This window comes from Eublepharis macularius, chromosome 11 (genome assembly GCF_028583425.1).
Source record: "Eublepharis macularius isolate TG4126 chromosome 11, MPM_Emac_v1.0, whole genome shotgun sequence".
NCBI classification, from domain to species: Eukaryota; Metazoa; Chordata; class Lepidosauria; order Squamata; family Eublepharidae; genus Eublepharis; species Eublepharis macularius.
The window spans coordinates 33,334,626-33,356,909 of NC_072800.1; the positions used below are offsets into that span (position 1 = coordinate 33,334,626).

At 45.0% G+C, this 22,284-nt stretch overlaps 1 protein-coding gene across 1 annotated transcript in view; it reads right to left on the reverse strand.

Annotated features, from left to right (window-relative positions):
• CDCP1 (CUB domain containing protein 1) overlaps window positions 1-20,747 on the reverse strand; it is a 52,487-nt gene extending 31,740 nt beyond the window's left edge. Inside the window, exon 1 of the mRNA XM_054992103.1 lies at window positions 20,571-20,747. Coding sequence (XP_054848078.1) covers window positions 20,571-20,649 — 79 coding nt within the window. The 5' untranslated portion in view covers window positions 20,650-20,747. The remainder of the gene's footprint in view (window positions 1-20,570) is intronic.
• Between the last annotated feature and the right edge of the window lie 1,537 nt (window positions 20,748-22,284).

A 22,284-nucleotide genomic window follows, 5' to 3' on the forward strand; every position in this document is an offset into this window, starting at 1 on the left:
TTGCAATTTAACAGGAGATGGTGCCGCTTAAGGGAGAAGAAATCACGACCCCACTGTTGTCCTCTCACAAGTGAAAGTACTTTGCCTATCTTTGACTGAAGCTAAATACCCGCCCCCCCCAAAACCCACCCACCCCAAAACCTACTTTGATCCCTATGATCATGTTTCTGCTCCTATTCCAAAGCAATTTAAAAATGTTAAATGACACATAAATGTATATTCCCTCTTTAAAAGAAATAATCTTAAAATGAGCCACACACAAGGTTTTGGCCTTGATTTCCAAAATGCTAATTTGTAATTGGCAAGCCTGTTAAGATTGCCAAGCAGAAATGGAGCCACTTAATACCTGCAGGCATCAGTAAACAAACAGGAGGAGGAAAGAAAATTAATCCTAGGACAATTTGAAAAGTATATATAGAAATACGAGTAGGAAGTTATGTGGGAGAGGCTTATACAGCTATCACTATATTCATTAGAAAAGGTGCTAAGTAATCCGAAGAAGATGGAAGTTTTAATGTGGTTCCACAGTTAAGTTGGCGAAGATGTTTGGCAATATTTGGGACCAATGTTCGTGATGCCAACAAGGAAACATTCTCTCTTGCATATTTGGTGGAGTTGCTCTATCTACTGGGGGGGAAAGCCTGAGTATATGCGGAGAAACTTTATAACAGATGCTAGAGTTTTAGCACACTCCTTTCACAGACTCTTCAAGGAGCCCAGGAGTGGGGTCCAGAACAAAACACACTTTGGGGGGGGGGAGCCTTGCCTCCCAGGATAACAATTGCCGCCACCAGTCCCTCGGAACTAGCCCTAAGCTTAGAGACCAAGGAACCTAGTCTCCAGCCCTTCCGGGTGTTAATAAAAAAGTCATCCCTGCAAGGTAGGATGCCTGCACGCTGAGCTATACAAAAACAATTATTTGGTAGCTGAAGCCAAACAGGCTCAATTCAGACTGAAGCCCCAAACCCCAAATACCACCACATAAGTATAATGAATAAAGTTTAATTATTGTGCAAAAGGTTACAAATACAAAAATTATGCAAAACAGAAAATAATAAAAGCTATATACCTACTCTAAAACACTGTATAGGCTTTGGTTACCTAACACAGATTCTACCTTGCCAGTTACACAAAAGTCCACAGATGTCCAAACTCCAGGAGCAAAAGGACTTAAGAGCGGACACCTAAACTGGTTACCAGATCCAAGTCTCAAGATGGCTTGTAAGCAGCAAGAACTGAAAACCCTTCTTTATCTCATGCTGTCCACAGTATGGCATGATCCTGCTTAACCAATTAGTCTTGATGCTAAGAGGTTGGATCCCTGGCTCCTACCTTTTGCTGCCTCTTCTCTCTCGCGCTCCTGGCCTGTGCAATGACGCCACTTCCGCCAGCCATGTAAGTGGGAGCAGGGGGTGGTGGGTCCCCCTAGACCACATCTCTCTATAACTGAAATGTGTTTCCAGTCAGAGCAACTTGCCCCTACCAAGAGTTCCTTGTGCTAATGAGACGAGAGGTGGGCACGAATCGCAACATGAAGAAAAAAACCACACAAACCAGACCAATTCGTAGTTCGTGAAAATGCTGTTTGTGGGGCCGCATTCTCCACGACACTATGACTTTTTTGCCCGGTTCGTGAGAGTCGTGAGCGGTTTGTGAAGCCAGGCTGAAGCCAGACAGGCTGGTGCCACCACCCACATGGCATCTGTGAAACTGACAACCCTGTTCTCCTGCCACCTGCAAGTGGCAGGAGAAGGGGGCTGTCTGTTTCAAATGCCCCATGCTAGATTCAGCCAGCCAATCAGCTGAAGCCGGCAAAACTGGTGGTACCAGCCTGTCTGGCAAGCGGCAGGAGAAGGAGGCAGTCTGTTTCAAACGCCCTGCGCTGGGTTCAGCCAATCGGCTGAAGCTGTTGTGGGGCATGTGAAACTAACAGCCCTGTTCTCCTGCTGCCCGCGAGTGGCAGAAGAAGGGGGCTGTCACTTCCACATGCCCTGCACTGGGTTCAGCCAATCAGCTGAAGCCAGTGCAGGGTGTGTGAAACTGACAGCCCCCTTCTCCTGCCGCCCATGAGCTGATTTGTGAACTAGGAAAAGTTCGTGGAAGTTCGTGGAGTGCAACGAACCATGAATTATGTGGTTCATTTTTTTTTGGTTCATGTCCATGTCTAATTTCCTCTGCCTCATTTTCTGCTCAGAACAGCGTGAGGTAGATTAGGCTGAGAGCACTCCTGGAGAAAAGTTACTGAGAAAGCTTCAAGGCTGAGCTGGGACCTAAAGCAGGGTATCCACAATCCACTCACACTGGCTCTCGAAGAGTCCTTCGGATAAATCTAGCTGCTCTGTGCAATACACTTCGAGGAAATCCTAAGGAAGGGAAGACTCCCCACAGCAGCACTAGGGCTTTAATAGGTAAATTAAAACTGCCACTGATATTAATTAGTCCATCAATTAATCAAAGAGGCTGAGATGAAGGGGCACATTAAAAGGGAGCTTCCCTTTTATGGGAGAGTGACAGTTTGTTTCTTAAATTACAAGTTCTTACATTTCCATAAACAGGTAAGTGTATTAAGCTTTTAAACGCAAAAAAGACTGTGTACAAATCAGCCAATTAAAGAAACGTGTATGTTACTAGAACAGTTCTGGAAATAATAAATTTTAACTTCACCATCCACAGCTCATTCCTAACAGATTTTGATAGTTAAGTTCTAAATTAAAACTAAGGCTGGATGTACACTGTGCTAAAGAAAGAAATCCATGAACTAGAGCATCTGGATTCTCTGATCTCTCTATCCAGGGGAAAAGTTCATGACTTTTTGTAATTTACTCTGCTTTTCCTAGTTATGGATAGCCAAGAAGCCTTACAAAGCACTGAAACCCTGCCACTGCATGCTTTCTTACTTAAGTCGCTGACATATCAACAGGCATTGTCCCCAAAGGTTTGAGAAAGTAAAATAATGGAGTACAGGATCCAAGTAGCATAGTCACTGTTTGACTGGAACTGTAGTATTCACAGGTTTGGCTACGATTCCACAGGAATACAGAAAACCCACAACATGCATCACTGGGATTCAGTTTCCCAAGAAATTTAGATTCTACTTTTTAAAAAAGGGATCACATTTCTAGTCTTTTTGTTTGCAAAGCTCTGCCTGAAAGCATGTGAGCAGTGCCTGCCAATATCACTGAAGCCAGAAGAATGCCTGAGTGAGATTTCCAGCAGCTGGTAGGGCTAGGATTGCCAAACTCCAGGCAGGGCCTGGCAATCTCCCAGAATTACAACTGATCTCCAAACTACAGAGATCACAATTGTTATGTATTGACTTAGCTTCTGTCTGAGCGAAGGCTCCTGAAGTCTTCATTACTATTGGTTGTTTCCTGCTGGCAGCAGCCAATCAGTGCTGTATAATAAAGACTAAACACTGTACTGTAAATAAGTTAGAACTACAAGTGACAAAAGGCACAGGTTTGACACTTGTCAGCTTCCCTCAAGTTTTGATGGGAAATGTAGGCATCCTGGTCTCGCAGCTTCGCTCTCTGACTGCTGTCCAATGGACTTTTCAACTGTCACTTGTCCAACATTCCGCCAAGCTGCCTACATTTCCCATCAAAACTTGAGGGAAGCTGACAAGTGTCCAACCTGTGCCTTTTGTCACTTGTAGTTCTGCTCTTACTTTATATATAGTTAACACAAACTAAGGATTCTAGTTATGTGTGCATATTGGTTGTTGCTTGAAAAAGGGGCGTGACTTGTGTGTATATAGTTCGCTCCTGTTGAGCCTGTCTTCAGTCTGTCTGCTTCCAGTCTTCAATAAAGCTGTTACTATGAGCTGAAATCTCAATACTTAATAACAGTTATCATGGAGAAAATTATCTTTGTAGTCTGGAGATCAGCTGCAATTCCAAAAGCTCTTCAGGCCCTGGAGGTTGGCAACCCTAGCTAAGAGAGACATTGTTCCATAGAAAATGTAAGTCTAGATCTCAGCTCACTAAACATTTACATCCTGCAAGCAAGCGCCGATGGCAAAGTAACTAAATTCCACTTATCATTGTGGTTTCCAAGCAAAGCAACAGTGATGATTCACACAGAAAGGTTTGAAGTTGATGCTTCTGTCTGCATGTAGCCTTAGTAGGATTACACGAATGGCACACGATGCTAGGAAATAGGGGATTTTCTTTGGGTCATCATAAATCCTTGTTTTAACTTGATGACACATAGGATGTTAAAGGAGAGGCATGCTTGGATCAGTTTCCCAAGAATTCTGTTTCCTTGCTTGGTCAAGGCACACAGACAAAACGGACACTAAAGGACCAGAGAAAGGCTCATAGGAGACTTGAAAAAAAATTGCATCTCCTAATGGATGCCTAAGAACTCCCACAATTCTCACTATATCCTTCATCTGCCGTCACAAACACTGGTGGTTTCTGTGCCAAATTCACCTCTCGTTTAAAAATACAATTTCCCAGATGCAATTGGAGTTCACGACTTCTTGTTCAGGCTTGCAGTAGCAATGCTAACTGGAAATCAGAAATATGACTACTTCTGATTTCAGATCACTCCGTCTAGCTGCTGGCAATTTTGACTGAATAATCTGCACACATTGCCCTCTTTCTTATATTGTAAAGATTGCTTTATCCTAACCCATGCTTCTAATATGGATAATTTATAGACTGTTATTAATTGCAAGTGCAGGAAAATAGAAAGGTCATCTCCAGTCAAGTAATTTGTGCTGCGTATTAAACACCATGAGATTCTCTTTATATTCACCTTACTATTACCACTTTCCTTATCATTAACCATCTGGTCCTCAGCGAAAAACAGGCCAGTTATGACTTCTCCCAACTCCCTATTAGATAACATGCTGAAAACCTGGGATAAATATAGGAAAATCTTAGCTCCAGGTATCTCTCTCCTAACATCTTTCATTAACCAAGAGTGGTTCCCTCCAGGAAAGGATTTAAGTGAGTTTAGGGAATGGAAAAACTCTGGGATATTGTGGATTACTAACTGGATTGAAAACGGGACAATTCTGGAAAAATCTATAGTAGAAGAAAGGTTCAGAATTGGGATATCTTGGTTTAGATATCTTCAGCTGAAACAGCTGTTCACCAAGCTGATCAGGTCCAAGGATTTGCTTTGGCCCCTACCTCCTTTTGAGGAAATTATTTCGAACGGGGAAGATGGTAAACAGGGTAGGATTTCAACCCTTTACAAATTATTATTAAGCGTGTTACATAAAGACCCTCTGCCATACCAAAAAAAATAGTCTGATTCTTTAAAACGGGTTATCTCGGAATCCGATTGGAAACATATATGGAATTCCCCTTCCAACAAATCTAGTTGTTGGAATATCAAACTCCAGTTTTACAAGCTGCTGTCCAATTGGTATTTAACACCACATAAATTGAATCAGATGAACAGGTTGTTGACCCCTCTGTGTTGGAGATCTTGCAAGCAGGAAGGCACGACCCTACATATGTGGTGGGAATGCCACTATGTTCAGGAATTTTGGAGAGTGGTTCACAAAGAGATATTCAACATGATGGGTCTTTCATTGCCATACTCCCCAGAATTTCTTCTATTGGATTTTTGGCCCAACTCTATGTTAGATAGGAATACCAGAACTCTTGTCTCGATATTAGTTGCCTCTGCTCGTCTGGTCATTGCTGGGAATTGGAATTCCCTCAAAGGCCCATATCTAAAAAAATGGTATCAGAAAATTTGGGAGCAATATCTGATGGGTAGGATTATGAATAATCCGGTTTTTGGGAACTTGCATACGGCAGTCCCTTTATTTTAATACGATGAGATCTGGAAACCAATTTTAGATATTTTAAATGCCAAAGAAGTAATTCCCCCCACGCAACAAAGTTAAAATGCTCATTTATTGTAATTCTTGGGTTTTTAACAATTTGCCAAGAGTGGTTTTGAAAATGTCTTTTATGGCTTAGTTTTAATCCCTTTCTTGTTTGTACAGTATGGTTTTATCATTTCTTGTATTAATTTTTTTTAAAAAAAGAAAAAAAATATATTCACCTTACTACAAAACAGTCCCCCCGCTTAAAAAATAAGCAAATAAAAGCAGGTGTGAAAGACTGCATATTTTGTTGGAAGAAATGCTATGAGGAGGGACAATTTAATCTCTACCTCTGGCCATTTTTCTACTCAATAACTTTCCACTCTTTTTCTTTTTTTGAGGGAGATAGTCAAGCAAGACAAAAAGGCGCAGGAGGATGTCTTCCTCTTACCATTTTTTTTAAATGAAATCATAGCTTCCTGAGGGTCTCGCAGACATAAACTGCCACATTTGGGGCAGCTGTTACCCATGTTCCCGCATAATGTCTATTGTGGCTCTAATACCTCAGTATTGTGCTTGCACTACATCCTCTTCTGGAGTTACTGGACAAATCACTTTTATTTATTATGCTATTTATTATCAGCCTTTCACTTGAGGCTTCGTGCCACTCACAATTTCCAAATTAAAAACCATACAGAATACAATATATCCCTCAAGAAAAGGCCAGGAGCTAAATACTATTAAGAGCCCTCACAAATAAGATGGACTTTCACCATCTCCAAAAACGTTTCTAAAGATGGCCGTCCACTCGTTTCCTTGGGAAGCTTGTTCCACAAGGGGCGAAATTTCAAAAGTCAATCGCACGGTTTTTAGAAGGCATTATACACACAATGTACCTGAAAGCATGTGTTTAAAAGGGGCTGTATGCTGCAGGGATCTGGCCACAGGTTTCCACAGCTTATGTCTACAGGACATTGTTGTTGCTGCTGTTAAGAGGCTGGTTTCTTTTAGTTCAAAATGCCAGGTATGACTTGGCAACCACTGGGAGTCCAGCTGCAGGAAACAGGAGTCGGGAAATTCCCATCCCATAAAGAAAATGGTAAGTCTATGTGCAAATCTGCCATACATATTTAAGTGGTCTCAAACCAGTAATTACTTCAACACTGCAAGAGTAATAATAATCTGCCTGATAGGCCTGCTGCAAGGACAAGCTCTGTAAGATAATAAGATAAACCCCTCCTAAGATATTTCAAGAAATACGTAGCACAGCGGTCCAAGATTACAGTTGATGGGTCCCAATAGCCAGTGTACCTCACACTGACCTAGGACAGAGGGGAAAAAATCTCTACCTACCCTCTTCACATCACACTTAACTATCATCAGATCATCTCTTGCTTAGCCATTTACCTTTCTAATCTAACAAGCCCCCTGCCTTTTTAGCTGTACCTCAGAAAGAAACTGTTAAAAATATAAATAACTGGGCCTGGAACCTGTTAAAACTGAGCCTCAATAAACTAGTAGGAGGGTTGCAGACTAGCATCAATTGCAGAGAAAATATGATGTGTGTTTTGGAGCTTGCTGGCTAGTGTGAGTGTGAGAGAGAAAATAAACTTACACCTAGCTTAGGTTTAGAAAAGAAATAAGTTCTTTATTATAGGAACTCCATACTTTGAAAATGGATAGATTTCTATCTACCTAATCTAAGTATGGGCATGGATGATAGAACAAGTCCTGCATTCATTGTGCAAGATGGAGAGAAGAGATAGTAGTGTGTGACAAAGGGAGGAAGAGAAAGATATCATGAGGAGGAAGTCCTGAGATTAGCAATCTACTCATCAAAGGATAGTTCAGGGCAGTAAGGAGTAAACAGATGTCCTAACACCTTTCTTTCTAACTTTCTAGTTTGTTCCCCTCTGAAACCTGAGGAAAGGGACAGCATTAAGTCCTTCTCTTCTAACAGAAACACCTTCACTCCTTCCACCATTTTAGTTGTCCTTTCCCCCCATATACCTTCCCAACTCTAGGATATCAAGAGTAGATCAAGGAGTCAAGAGATAAGCGCAACGCAGCACTCAACATAAAGCCCTGTTAAAAGGAAAGGAACTACCTTAAAATCAGTCCACGGGGAACTGTGACTGGCAGATTAGGAGTCCTGGGTAGAGATATCTCTGAAAATAGCCATCATTTTAGCAAGAATTGCCTGGGATTGATTCTTGGACTTCGTGTAGTTTAGTAGTTAAGAGAATGAGTTCAGATATCTCTGGTTCAGGTATCAAGTAGGCAGTGAGCAAGCAACGGTTTATCAGCCTCGGCTGCCCAACTGCAATACGGGGAAAATAATAATGGCCTTCCAAATAGGTATCCTTAGGGTTTACTCTGAAAATATAACTATACAGTACTGCCTGCTATCTCTATTACGCATGCAAAACCTGTCCTTCCTTGCAAATAAACTGCTATTGTAGAACAAAGCCATGACTTTGATCTCGCAGAAGATTCCATAGACTGAAGTGATGGAGTTAGGGGTGTGCACCGAAGAAGAAATTAATCCAGGAAATCCAGATCCAGGATTCAGGGATCCAACCCTGCCTCCCCCCCCGCCCCCAGGGCTGATTCTAATCCAATTCAGACAGATCAGAGAAACCTGGGTTTATTCAGCCCTTATTCACTGTGGAGAAAACTGTCCAGGAGCTATCTGGGTGGGTGGGGAATCATTTTTTGAGAGAACATCAGATTTTCAAAGAACCTACCTCACTGTCCTCTAAAGACTCCCCAAGGTTCAAGAAATTTTGACCCTGGGATCCAATTCTATGGGCCTCTGAACAAGGTGCCCCCAGCCACTCCATTGTTTCCTATGGGGAAAAGTCAAAGAATTTGACTCCCATTGCAGAAACTCACTGGGACAAGGCTGGTATGGCCAAGGCACACTCCCAAATGCAAGCTACACACACAAAAACCCCAGCAGAATTGAACTGAAGCCCCGCCCACTACCCCAATGCCCAGAACAAGCTGCCAAGAGCCACTTGTTCCCTATGATGAGAAAGTTTCCAAGCTGGTTCTCAGGCATAAACACGCAAGGGCAAAGATGCCAGTGGCTACACGCACACTTCCAAAGCAAGCTCAACACCAAGAAAGCCCAACAGAACCAACCAAACTGAATCAAAGGAAGGAATCCTCCCAGAACCAACATGAAGCAAGGGGACCAACATCAAACCAGAGAATCACATCCATTCCACCCCAAACCAAACGGAAGCAAGGGACACTGTTGCAACTTTGCCCAACAAACTAGCGTCATTCACAGCAGCCAAGCAGAACCCAGAGCCAGTGGGGGAACACTGCAGAACAGAACCAAGCAAGCACCCAGCCACGAACACAAGGCAAAGGCGGGCAAGCAAGTTGTTGTATAAGATGGATTCCACTTGGCCTTAGATTGAAAATGAGAATGAAGGATATTTTGGGGAAACCCAAGTTCTTCTCTCTCTCTGCAGCCACTCACACTTGCTTGGAAGCAATGCTGCTCCTGGGGGACAGAGGACACACAGGGAAAACATGTAGGGATAGTCAGAGATGGGCCACAGGTCTACAGAATCTGTGAAAATCACTTTCCCTTCCACCAGTGGAAATCCCCTGTGAGATCCAAGCTTATATGAAATTTGTTCTCACTTTCCATCTAAGGGCAGTTACTCAGAGCTAATTAAAAGAGCTGGGACAGGGAGAGAACACTTTATAACTACAAACTCTTGAGCAATTTGCAATTTAGAATTGTTTAATCCTCCATTTCTCCAGTATGCGCTCATATATACAGAAGAGGGGCCAACTAGGATCTTGGTGGCCAGTGATCAAATCCTCAGTCGGCTTCACAAGGTTGTTATTGAGAATGATGTCATAAGCAGCTTTGGCTCCCCAAGCTATAAATATGTAAATAAACAACTAATGAGAATTCTACTAAAATTTCATGAAAACTCAAGTATTAGATAATCTCTCAAAAAGCAACAAGCGGAGTACACCAAGATGACCTTATCTTAAAACAAGCAGCTCAGTTCTGAAAATGTATGTGCTTAGGAAGCCGCCATGTGCCTTGCAACAAGATAGGCATGAGCACCTGCTAGATATTCAAGCAATGAGAAAATAAAATGATTTCTTGCAAATACGCAACTCAAACTTTCTAAGTGTGTGCAAAGAAAATCACTTGAATCACTTTTGCAGTTTATGCCACAGTACCAAATGTGGGAAGAAGATTGCAACATTTTTTTTTTGCCGCTAATGAGATTAACCAAGAAGTTAGAAAAATAAAACGAGAACTAGCAAAGCTGTTGAAAAAAAGCCATTTTAATTCAGAGTTCAGCAAAACAGGAACTATTTGTGTATCCTTACTTTTCTTAGGATAGCGCAGTAAGGGGAAACCAAACACCACTAAAGTCTGCATACCAATCAAACTTTGGTGACAGAAGCAGCAGTTAAGGAGCTGCTGGCTGACCATATTGACCCCTTCAATATGACAATGAGACTCATGGTTAGGGTCTTCCTTTTTATACATTAAAAAAACAGCTTGGAGGGGGACATCCAGATCAAGTCTGCAGTAAAGTGAAGTGGGATGGAACCCTTCCCCCAATTTAAGTCCAACCCCCTTCCTCCCCTTGCAGCCAGTTTGGTGTAGTGGTTAAGAAGCCATCTGGGTGACCTTGGGTGAGTCACAGTTCCCTGGAGCTCTCTCAGCCCCACCCACCTCACAGGGTGATTGTTGTGGGGTGATAATAACATAAACCACTCTGAGTGGGCATTAAGTTGTCCTGAAGGGCAGTATATAAATGGAATGTTGTTGTTGTTGTTTCAAGTTGCTAGTTGCCCTGTGAAAGCGGCAAACTTACAGGTTCCCATATCTGCTGAATTTCTAGCACCCAATGGTCGTTGTTATATCATAGAATCATAGAGTTGGAAGGGGCCATACAGACCATCTAGTCCAACCCCCTGCCCAGTGCTTATCACCATGTCCCCGTGTACATATTTGCATTTTTAAAAAGTCTTTGGGTTTGTACAGTTTCATGTATGCTTTTTTTTCTACACAAAGAATCGTGACAAGTTAAAAAAAACCTGAAACTGGAATTACTAGCTGCCAGGTAGATTCCTATATGGCACATAGGAATATGCTATTACAGCCCACAAAGGCTCAAGGTCTCACACCTACTGAGTACCTCTGAATGGCAGAAGCCCCATTGTGGGGTGCAGGCTGTGAACTGGGAAGATTGCATTGCTGGGCTTTAGCAGTCCTTTCCCTTGAATCTGTCCTCCATTTGCTTGGGAACATTTCAGCTATGAGCCCCGCAAGAACATGGAGGATAAAGAAAGCAAATAGGGTCACCCTCTCCTAATACAAACAAACTAGGGTGGTGGGGCATGACCTAAATACATGTATTCCCTAGGGAGAAGTGTGAGACAACTAACCATTGTGCCATGGAATGTAAACAGTGGCCAGGTACAGAAAGAATCATCTTTTCCCACACAAACCTACCAGCCAGGTCTTCAGAAGTGGTCTTAGCCACAAGGCATCCAGAGCAAGCTGCCCAAAGCGGCGGTGGGGGGGGGGGATGGCTACAGCTACAGCCCCCAATAAAGATGGGGAGGGAAGAAAAAAACCAAGTGTCAGGTTCTGGAAGTTAGATCCTCTGCAGACACTCCAAGGTATGAGTTAAAGTTACTTTATTAGAGATCCATCAGTATCAGCAAACACAGACAAGGGCAATTGGCAGAAGTGACGTGTATAAGGTTGGAGGGGTTAGTTATAGGGAAGGTTTCCGCCTTTAGGATATGGACGGTTATGCTTCTGGCGCGAAGGAGCTGGGGGCAGGGGAAGAGGATTTGAGAAGGAGGTGAGAAGAACTGTAGGAGAGATGAAGTTATTGTCGGTTCCCAGGAGGCAGGCGCCGGCACTCAAGGACACATTCCCAAGCAGCTGTGAAAACGAAAGCAGACATTGCGGCAGGCACCTGTGAGATAAGCGCCCTCAGCCAGACAGGTCCCCAAATGCCACTTGCCATACTTCCAGAGGTTCAACACATAATACAGAGCACAGAGAATACTCATGGCAGATATGCAGACAGACATATATGACAGCAAGCCCTCCATGTCCATACAGCTGCTTCAACATTGGAAGGACAAAATCCCACTCCCTGTAAATCACTGGATTGAAGACCTTATCAACATTTGAACGTATTATGGACTTGTTTTTAGATATTTGGAAATCTTTTATAGATACCTATGTATAGATTTGCTAATACTGCTTTTGTAGCCAGCACTGTTTCTTTTTCCTTTCTGTTTTTTTTCTGTTTTGCACTGATAAAATAATTTTAAAAACTTGAAAAAGAGTAGGCTTTTATTGCCACTTGTATCCAGTCCCTCTGGGGCTGCACGCGCCTGTCTATCTTGCATGGAATGAGGGCTAACCTTGCTTGGGCCTCAGGAGATGGGCCCTAACATGGGGGCAGCAGGGCACTGGCAATAATTCTGGGGACCCATGTGGGACTTTTGCTCAGGGCCCCAGAATCACTAAGACTGTGCCTGCCCTGCTGACAGAAATAAAGTAGGCAAGCAACAGACAGAGCCTTTTCTGTGGTGGCACCAAGGATCCAGAATACCCTCACCACCTGGTTACAAACCTGCAAGGTACAAATTTTTTTTTCTTTTTTTTTAATAATAGTCCTATTAACAGGAGTCCCTTATCCTGACTGGTCTTTATGCTGTTACTGCTGATGGTTCTGCTTTTATGATCCATTTTACCTACTGAGGCTTATGGTTTCACCTCTTTTGATTGCTTTTAAGGTGGCTGCTGTTATGGTCTGCATTTGATTTCCGTGTTTTATTTGCTGGTGCTGCTTTTAACTGTTCTACTCAGATTCATTTCATGTTCCTGGTTGTCCCACATTTTTAAAAAAAGATTACTGGAATGTTGCAAGCCATCTCATTATTTTATTATTTATTATATTTATATCTAGCCCTCTCTGCAAGTGGGTTCATGGCGAGTTACAACAGAAGATAAAATATACAAGATAAAATCACAATAAATTAACACAGCTTTCTAATAAAACACCTCCTCACCATATAAAAACCATGTAACATCTGACAGAGGTGGAGGTCCGGCTTAACCATGCATGGTTGCTCATATATGGGGGGTAGATGGTCAATACCCCCTACAGACATCGAGGAGACCGAGAGAGAGGCTCATTTGGTGGAAACCCTGATGGCCTCAACCATATGCCTGGTGGGACATCTCCATCTTACAAGCGCGCCTGAAGGAAACAAGATCTTGGCGGGCCCAGGTGTCCTCAGACAGAGAGTTCCACCAGGTCGGGGCCAGGACTGAAAAGGCCCTGGCCCTGGCTGAGGCCAATCAAGCCTCCCTGGGGCCAGGGACCACCAGTAGGTGCTTACTGGCTCATCTCAGCACCCTCCAGGGAGTATATAGGAAGAGACGGTCCCTCAGATGTGCTGGTCCCAGTCCGTTTAGGGCTTTATAGGTTAATACCAAAATCTTGAACCTGATCTGGCACTCCACGGGAAGCCAGTGTAGCTGCTACAGAACTGGAGTTACATTTGTCCTGAAAGGCACACCCATCAGGACACGGGCAGCAGCGTTCTGGATCCTCTGTAATTTCCGGGCCAGACTGAAGGGAAGCCCTGCATAGAGCGAGTTACAGTAATCCAGTATGGAGATGACTGTTGCATGGACCACTGTTTCCAGGTCACAGGTTGAGAGATAGGGAGCAAGACACCTGGCCTTACAACCATGGAAAAAAGCAGACCGGGCAACTGCCGCAACCTGGTCCTCCATTGATAAAGAGGAGTCCAGCATCACACCAAGACTTCTGACCGGCGAAACGGGCACAAGTGGTGCGCCATCAAAGGCCGGAAGCTGGATCCCCCCCGGCAATGTCCCACAACCTAAGTACGGGACCTCCATCTTCGTGGGATTTAACTTCAGTCTGCTCTGCTTCACCCAACCAGACACGGCATCCAAAGCTCTAATCACGGCTTCTGGAGCCGAGCCAGGCCATCCGTCCGTCCAACAACAGATACAGCTGGGTGTCATCAGCATACTGGTGGCAACCCAGTCCAAAACTCCGCACCAGCTGGGTGAGGGAGCGCATATACAGACTGAACAACAATGGGGAGAGAATCGCCCCCTGGAGGACGCCACATACCAGTGGTTGGCATGCCGACACCCTCTCCCCTAGTGCCACCCTCTGTCCCTGACCGTGGAGAAAAGAGACAAGCCACTTTAAGGCAGTCCCTCATATCCCCACATCAGCAAGGCAGTGGGTCAACAATTCATAGTCAACCGTGTTGAACACTGCCAAAAGATCTAATAACACCAGCAGCGCTGACCCGCCTCGATCCAGATGTCTATGGAGATCATCTTGAGGGCAACCGACACCGTCTCCGTCCAATGGCCCAGGCAGAAGCCAGACTGGAATGGGTCCAGGACCAATGCATCTTTCAAGAAAGCCTGCAGCTGTTCCACCACCACCCATTCAATCACCTTACCCAGAAATGGGAGGTTCAAGACTGGGGGGTAACTGGATGGGTCGGCAGCATGCATGTTTTATATGAGAAACATGCTCACAAAAAGGGATTTTAATCTTGTAAATGCCTATAAATGGATAGAAAGTGGCAAACAGAAAGTATAAGGAATGGTAATCAACAATCAAACAAGAAAACCATTTACTTTTTAAAAAACAGTGTCAGGATAATAAATTAACATGTAGAACTGGACCACAGACAAACACATTACCCCTGATATTTTCTCTATGGCAGAAAACTTAAAACACTTGGAAAGAAAAACATATTTGGAAAAGAAAACTTACAGAGAAGCAAAACTAATTCCTACTGTATGTTCTAGCCCACAGTGCAGATACTGCCCCACCTAGTTTTTCTCATTACCTTAACAAGAGACTGCATGAAACCAACCTACTGTCATTTACTTATCCCATTAAAAGAAGCATCTCAAGCAAGCAGTCTGGGTCCTCTGGCAGTTTCCAGATACTATTTGGCTAGTGCTGCCAACCTCCATGTCTCTGGATGACAAATCAGTTCTGCTAGAGAAACTGCTGTTGTGGAGAGTGGGCTCTACAGCATTATACGTAGGCTTGCCAACTCCAGGTTGGAAAATTCCTAGCAATTCAGGGATGAAGCTTGGAGAGGACAAAGGTGTTTTGGGGGTGGGTGGGGGGACCTCAGAGTTCCAGGGTGAAACAGGAAATGATATCAGGTTGCTGACATCAACAGAAATTCCATGCAGGATTCTTACACAATTTTTTTCTTAAACCCTTCCTACAGCCCGCGTCTACTTTTTCTTCCATCTTTCTTTCCCCTGCTACACTGCTCTTTTGCATTCACTTTTGAGAGGTCTAGTCCACTCAGCAACAGACTACAGTCTCCCTAATGGTACAAACTTTTAATCACCAACAATGAAAAAGCAACATCTATTGATACACAACGCACTCCATTAAAAAAAAAAAAGATTTTTCACAGTTAAAACAATAGGAAGGTTGGGATGTTTACTCACTAGAAGTTGCTTTCTATACCTTCATCCCCACCCTCTATTCTTTATGAAGAACTATGAATATAGAAGGCTACCAATAGACATCAGTCATCAGATGTACTTTGAAGGGTTGAAACTCTTATTATAATATTATAAGCCTAAGTTTATTTCCCCATTTCATTACTGAAAAGAACCGTGTTCCACTCGCTTAAAGTTCATTCTGTGCTGTGCAGCAGGACAAACATCCAAGCGCCGCCCAGAAGGACCAGGAAGTTATCAGCCTGACACAAAGAAAGGGCCTCCGGTCAAAGAACGCGTTTAATCTGATGAATGAATGAGGCATGTTTAAAAAGCTGTCGGGTTGAGCCCTCTTTCCTAGATTTGTTTAGCATAATTAAGCCCTTGCTTACACACACCCTTTTGACCCAGGCCTGGGATTTCTATCTCCCTGTAAGTGCAATATTATCTTAGGAAAACCTGGGATTTCCCACCTAGCTTAACCTAACTAGTGAATGGTCTCTGTATTTTTCTTGATTAGATTTGAATTTTACGTAAATATATTTCAACTTGTACTTCCTGCATGTCATGGCCGCTTGGCCCCACTGCTTTGTTTTATCAAACCTCGTATCTAAAATGCCTGCCTAGAATCCATTTGTTGCATCTGAAAAGGGGGCTCTCATGCCGGAAGAACATTTGCCACAAGACTCCTGTTTAATTTTGTTGCAACAGATTAACCTACTCCACTGAAATCATTCTCTTTAGACTGTATCTTCTGAGCCCAGGTCTGTAAGGTGCATTCAAGCAGTGCCTGGCAACCAGTGGGAGGGGTGTGTGTGTGAGGGAGCATAACTCTGGCTGTGGCATCACCCTAGGTCCAGGGGGGGGAAAGGAACTCTAGGAATCATCAGAAACTGTGGTAAAACCATAGAACTTCTGGCAATTCCTAGAGCTACCCTATATCTTTTATATAAAAAAAAAACAGGAGTGACATGGCACCACATGAAATGCTGCAGAGTTTTTAAAAAAATTTCTCCCACCACTGCTCTGAGCAGATGGGGCCTATCACATGAGTTTTTTCCCATGTAATCTTTCCGCATCATGTGGCTGTAGGTCTTTGAAACTTCACAAGAGCATCATGGACGACTGAAAAAGCCCTTCTTTCCCAAGGTACTCCTATATTCTTTAAAAGATGCATTATTATAGATACCCAACAGACAGAGAGAGAGAGATAATATCAAGAGATACCAGCCAGTCTAACATCTGGGCAAGCCCAGGATCGGGAACCAGCCTAAATAGGAATCTGCTGGGACACATCACTGACTATAGCCCATGAAATCACCTCTGGGTGTACAACAGGCAAGCAGAAGCAATAAAGAAATCCCTTTACAGCTATGTTAGAGCCGAAGGATTTAATGACAATGACTTACTAGCACTTTTAATGAATCTGGAAGTACAACACACAGCAAGTGAAGATATCAGAAACCAAAGTGATGTATCCTGAAGGACATCAGAACGTTCTGCATTAAAATTCTTAATAAAAATGTTCAAGGAAGAACATTCTGCATCCACAATTGTGTAGAAATGTTTTAAAAACAGCAGGCCAAAATAGAGTACTTTACAGTGCTCTGGCTTTTGAGTGTAAAGAGGCATGACTGACACCAAGTAAGAATACTGTGGGACTAAAGCAACTGTGGAATAGCTAGGAAGCACTCCTGGCCACCCCCCAACCTGCTTCCACACATGTTGGATAATGCACTTTCAATGCTCTTTAGCGATCATTTGGAACTGGGTTTTCATGTGTGAAACAAAAAATCCACTTCCAAAGGATGGCTAAAGTGTATTGAAAGTGCATTATTCAATATGTGCGGAAACGGCCTCTGGCCGTGTTATGAAGAATCCAGCACTTTAAGGCTGAAAGCCTGAGACAAGGCTTGTGCTGTGCTGGTTAACAGGAGTTAACAATATCTTACTGTTTATTTCTCTATAAAATATAAAACTAGTTTCCAAGACGCTGGATGCTGTATTCTAAGAATTTTAACTTTTGTCCTCCCAGCTTTAGCTCGGTCTGGATCTTACATCCTTAGCAGATCATCCAGGGACAATTTCCAAGTCCTTCCCACAAGATAAGTCACATCCTTTGGAAATGTTAGGATGAACCGTTTGAAAGTTTAACCACAGTGCTGTCTGGGGCTATTTAGTCAACATTTAGCTATGCTTTTACTTGGAGAAAAACTTGAAACAACGCAGCCCGTCCCTAATCAAGGTTAAAGTCATCACACACCTTTCCTTTTTTAGAAAACAGCCTCATATTGTTCTCCCATTTCTAGTTCTAGAAAAATTTTTGCATGGACAGGAAACGATGGTCCTTCAAAGCAACCTTATCTGGGGGTCACTCAACCAAGCTCAGCAGCTTTGTTTAGGCTTGTAGGACATGCAAACATAGCAGGCTGCTGCAGCTCTGGTTTGTTTGCTCCATTCTGGTGTTTGCATTTTTCATAGCATCAGGAAGCTACATTTTCCCAACACAGTAGTAAAGCTTACTAAAATATATTTCTCAGACTCACGTGAGAACAAGCAGTTGCGCAAAAGTGGCAGTTGCAATTTCCTGCAGTTGTCTGGGTGAGAGGAACGGGGAGAGGGCTTCGTTGCATGAGTAATGTTCACGACATGTTGTAAGATCTCAGAGCTGGACCCCCTTTCTTAGATCAATCCTCCCCCTCCACGACAGGAATAAAACATCTAGTTATAAGTATTCTGAACTGTTTAGGAAAAAAACGGTTTCGGAAAGTATTCTGAATGTAACTAGACACAGTTTCTTCCAAACGGAGCTTGACTCTCAAAAGCTCACACTCTGGAAAACATTGTTCATCTTTCAGGTGCTACTGGAGTTCAATCTGGCTCTTCTACTGCAAATTGTCACGACTACCCACCTGAAACTAGTCACAGGAATGTCAACACTTACATCCAGGGCTTTTTTTTCTGGGAAAAGAGGTGGTGGAACTCAGTGGGTTGCCCATGGAGAAAATGGCCACATGACTGGTGGCCCCGCCCCCTGATCTCCAGACAGAGGGGAGTTGAGATTGCCCTCCGCGCCGCTAAACTCCCCTCTGTCTGGAGATCAGGGGGTGGGGCCACCAGCCATGTGACCATTTTCAAGAGGTTCCGGAACTCTGTTCCCCCATGTTCCTGCTGGAAAAAAGCCCTGCTTACATCACTTGTGCTGCTTTGACTTTTGATAGCTGTGTACATTCATATATCCTTGACTGGTTCAAATGAGAGAAAGATCACACAAAGATTGTGATTGAAAGCTCTGGTGCAGTCGTAGACCCAAGGCCTGGTGAAAGACAGTGTGCGCACTGGAGCCACTCTATGCGCATCAGACTTGGTGAAACTGAGGCAAAGGGCTTTTGAGGCCAAAGCTGTGATATGTGAGAACTGCTTCTCTACAGTTATTTGTTTGCCGTGATCAGTGGGCTCTGCTTCCACCTCTCCAACGGAGTAGGGAAGCTGAGTAAACTCTAAAAATGTGCTGGCAGATTATCCATTATGCAAGTAACTCGTCCAGCACCTCACCGCTATTAAGGAGCACCTGAAAAATGACCACCAGTACATCCAACTGCACACACCGGGCTCTTTTAAACTGTCCTACAATTCAAAACACGGCAGCTCTTCTCTCATCACACAGCAAGGAAGTTGTCCAAAGCCTACAGGACAGGATTACAAGCAAAAACAGCCACGGCTGAATGTACCAAGGGAGATTTTAGCCATGAAGTGGCCGAGTTGGAAGAGTCTGTTGGGTATCAGTTCTTTACCCAACCCAGCTGCTATCTTTAGCACACGAATACAACGTTCATTGGGGTTGATAAAGTCATCATAAAGGCAAGATGATACTGAGTACCAAGAAGCAGGAGAATTACTTTTGCCAGCCCCCTTCACTGTGGGGAAGCAGCTGCTGCCTTCCCTGGCAAAGAGGGCAGGATCCTCGGGGCTACTTGCTGGAGCCAAGGGCACCGCTTGGGGGTGGCTGCTTGTGACAGCAGACCTCAACACTGTGGAAGGGCAGGATGGCAACAGGACTGGTTTGGCACCCTGCCATCTTGGGCATCCTGGGCGATCCTCCTTGGCCCTGCCAAGAAGCCTAACTCTTGGGGTAACTGCATAGTACCTTTGATGCATATTGTAGGCCTAAGCAAATGAAACAACACACTCTACTCAAAGTTGGCCCAGGAGTTGACTTAACACAGGAAGGAGATTAACAACTTTCCAAACAGGACCTCCTGCTGGGTAGCTTCCACCAGATTTTGATCTAGAGAGGTAATGCTTTGGTGTTCAAACAAATAAGGGATTCAAGTTTATTCAATCTATTCTTTAAAAAAATAGCATGGGGGAATCTAACACAAGTCTTACAGTTATTAAGTCTTACAAGCAACAGAACAAACAGTGCAAAGGTTGATCAGTCTATAAAGAAAAATAATAAAGACGGTACTGTTAAAATGGAATTTAATGGTGAAGCCTACCAGCGTGCACTAACATTGATCCAAACCACAACCCTACATGGATTTAACGGGACACTGTCGTACTCCTATGAACACCTGAAGTTGCTTCCCCCTTGGCTCCCTTCATCCCACTACTGTCCAGCCACTGGCAAGGGAGACGAGCTCCTTTCGAACTGGCAGCGTCAGGGACTGAGCCTTGGCCGTGCAAGGCCCCCCATCTTTTAAGGGGGCTTGCACGGGGCCCCCACGGACCAGCAGAGAAACGCGCTAAGCAGCCAGCCCAGAGTCGAGAGTCGCAGCACGTCCGAAGGCTCGCAAGCAGCCGCCTTGCGCAACCGAGCGCGGGCCGCACGACGCTTGGGAAGGGGGCTCCGCTTAGCGCGCACCCCGCGCCTTGGCAGCGTTTCCGCGGCGAGTCAAGCAAGAGGCTCGCCGAGCGCCCCAGCGACGGGCGCCCCAGCCAAAGATGCTCCGAGCCCCCCGCCCGCAACGCCCAAGGATTTCGCGGCCCCGCGCAGAAAATCCCTTCTTCGCCCCCCTCCCTGCTCGGGAGCCCGCGGAAGAGCCCAGGGGAGCGCCTTCTGCAGGAGGAAGTTCGCCGGGGCGCTTCTCCCGCGCCTTTCAGCTCTCCCGCTCCTCCGCGCACGCTGCGCCGCCGCTTCCAGGCGCCTCCAGACTCGCAGCGCCCGCGGCTTCCTCTTCCCCTCCGGCCCCACCCGGGTCGTGGAGAGACCCGCCAGGCTCCCCTCACCTGCCCCCGGGAGAGTCACAGCCGCGGCCAGTGCGAGGCGGAGCAGCAGCAGCAGCGCGAGTGGCCGGTGCGCAGCCATCTCAGAGCATCGGCTCCGCGGGCTGCTTCCTGGGCGCCCCTCGCCGCGCCAGGCAGGCGGATCGGGCTGGGCGCGAGTCTGCCGGGGCGCTTCTCGGACGTGCTCCTCTTCCTGCTCTACCTGAGAGCGGGCGGGCGGGCGGCAGAGGCAGCTCCGCCCCAGCAGGTAACGCCCCGCCCCACTGCGAAGGGGCGAGGGAGGCCCCGCCCCTTTCCCCTAGCCCCGCCCTGGGCAGGAGCTGGCCGGCCGGCAGCCCCACAGCGTCTCCCGCCCCGCGTGGGAAGGAGGGGGACGGGAGCGGCTTCGAGTCCCGCGCAAAAAGATGGGCCCGGCAAGGAATCGCGGAGAGTCCGTCCGCCTCGTTAAAATCGGGACACCTAGAGATACTTCCGAACTAAGTTTCTAGTAGGGTTGTTATGAAGTGGGGAGTGCCTTTTTCTGAAATTGACTTTTTTCAGATATAGCTATTGATTTCTCTTACTCTTTTTTTTCTCTTTTAAGAACAGGATTTCTCTTTCATTTCTCTTTGAAGAGAACCCAAGGTGCCCTTTGGTACTTTCAGCCCTTGCAGTTGTTTTATGTGATGTACACCTGGGTGGGGCTGCAGCAGGAAAACGGGAAGGATTGCCAAGACACGGCCTGCCTCTGAGCATCTACAGAGTGAGATTATAAAATTTTGCAGGACCTCCCTTCCTGTATCTCCTCTCTTCAAATTTCTCTTAGGTCAAAAAGGAATTGGTTAGAAACTGACACCAAATTCCTAAAAAGAGGGGAAGGAAAGGATTGTTGGATTTCAGGGAGAAAGTGGGTAAAGAGGAATTATTTCTCTTAACAACCATAGTTTCCAGCAGGGCTTTTTTTCTGGGAAAAGAGGTGGTGGAACTCAGTGATGGAAGTCAGGACCACACAATGATGTCACGTTGGGTCAGCTGGGACGGGGGGGGGGTGTTTTAAAGTTTAAATCGCCCTCGGCAAAAATGGTCACACGTGGAGGGCAATCTAAACTCCCCTCTGTCTAGCGATCAGGGGGCGGGGCCACCAGCCATGTGACCATTTTCAAGAGTTGCTGGAACTCCATTCCACCGCGTTCCTGCTGAAAAAAAGCCCTGGTTTCCAGACTGTTTTAACCTGAGAAGTGGAGGTGGATGGGGTAGTGTGTGAGCTGTGCTTGGTTGGTTTTAAAGCTCTTATGGTCACTGCTGCCAAATTCCTGCTGGCTTCGGCACTGTTCTTCCAGAGGACAGGTAAGTGAGAGCTGAGTGAATCTCTTGAAGACCGTTGGCATTCCTTTAGGCAAAAACTAAATTGGTCCTCTCCCCAAAGAACTGCTGTACAATGCCCAAATATGACAAAATAGCAACCTCCTTTGTTCCACAGGACATATCAGTTAGAATGAGAACAAAAAGAGACAGCCCTAGATCTGCCCTTTGAAGTGGCTTATGGTAGAGGAGCCAGTTGCAGATTTAATTGGATTAAGCACTGTTGAGTACAGTAAGTTTTAAAATGCATGAAGGATGATTGGGACACAGGAGGGGGGAAACCCTGCTTTACCTTTGGGAATTTAAAAGGCAGCAGGTAATGAGATGTTTGACTAATTAACTACTCCCTGGGTAAGGCTGTGATTGTTTTAATTAC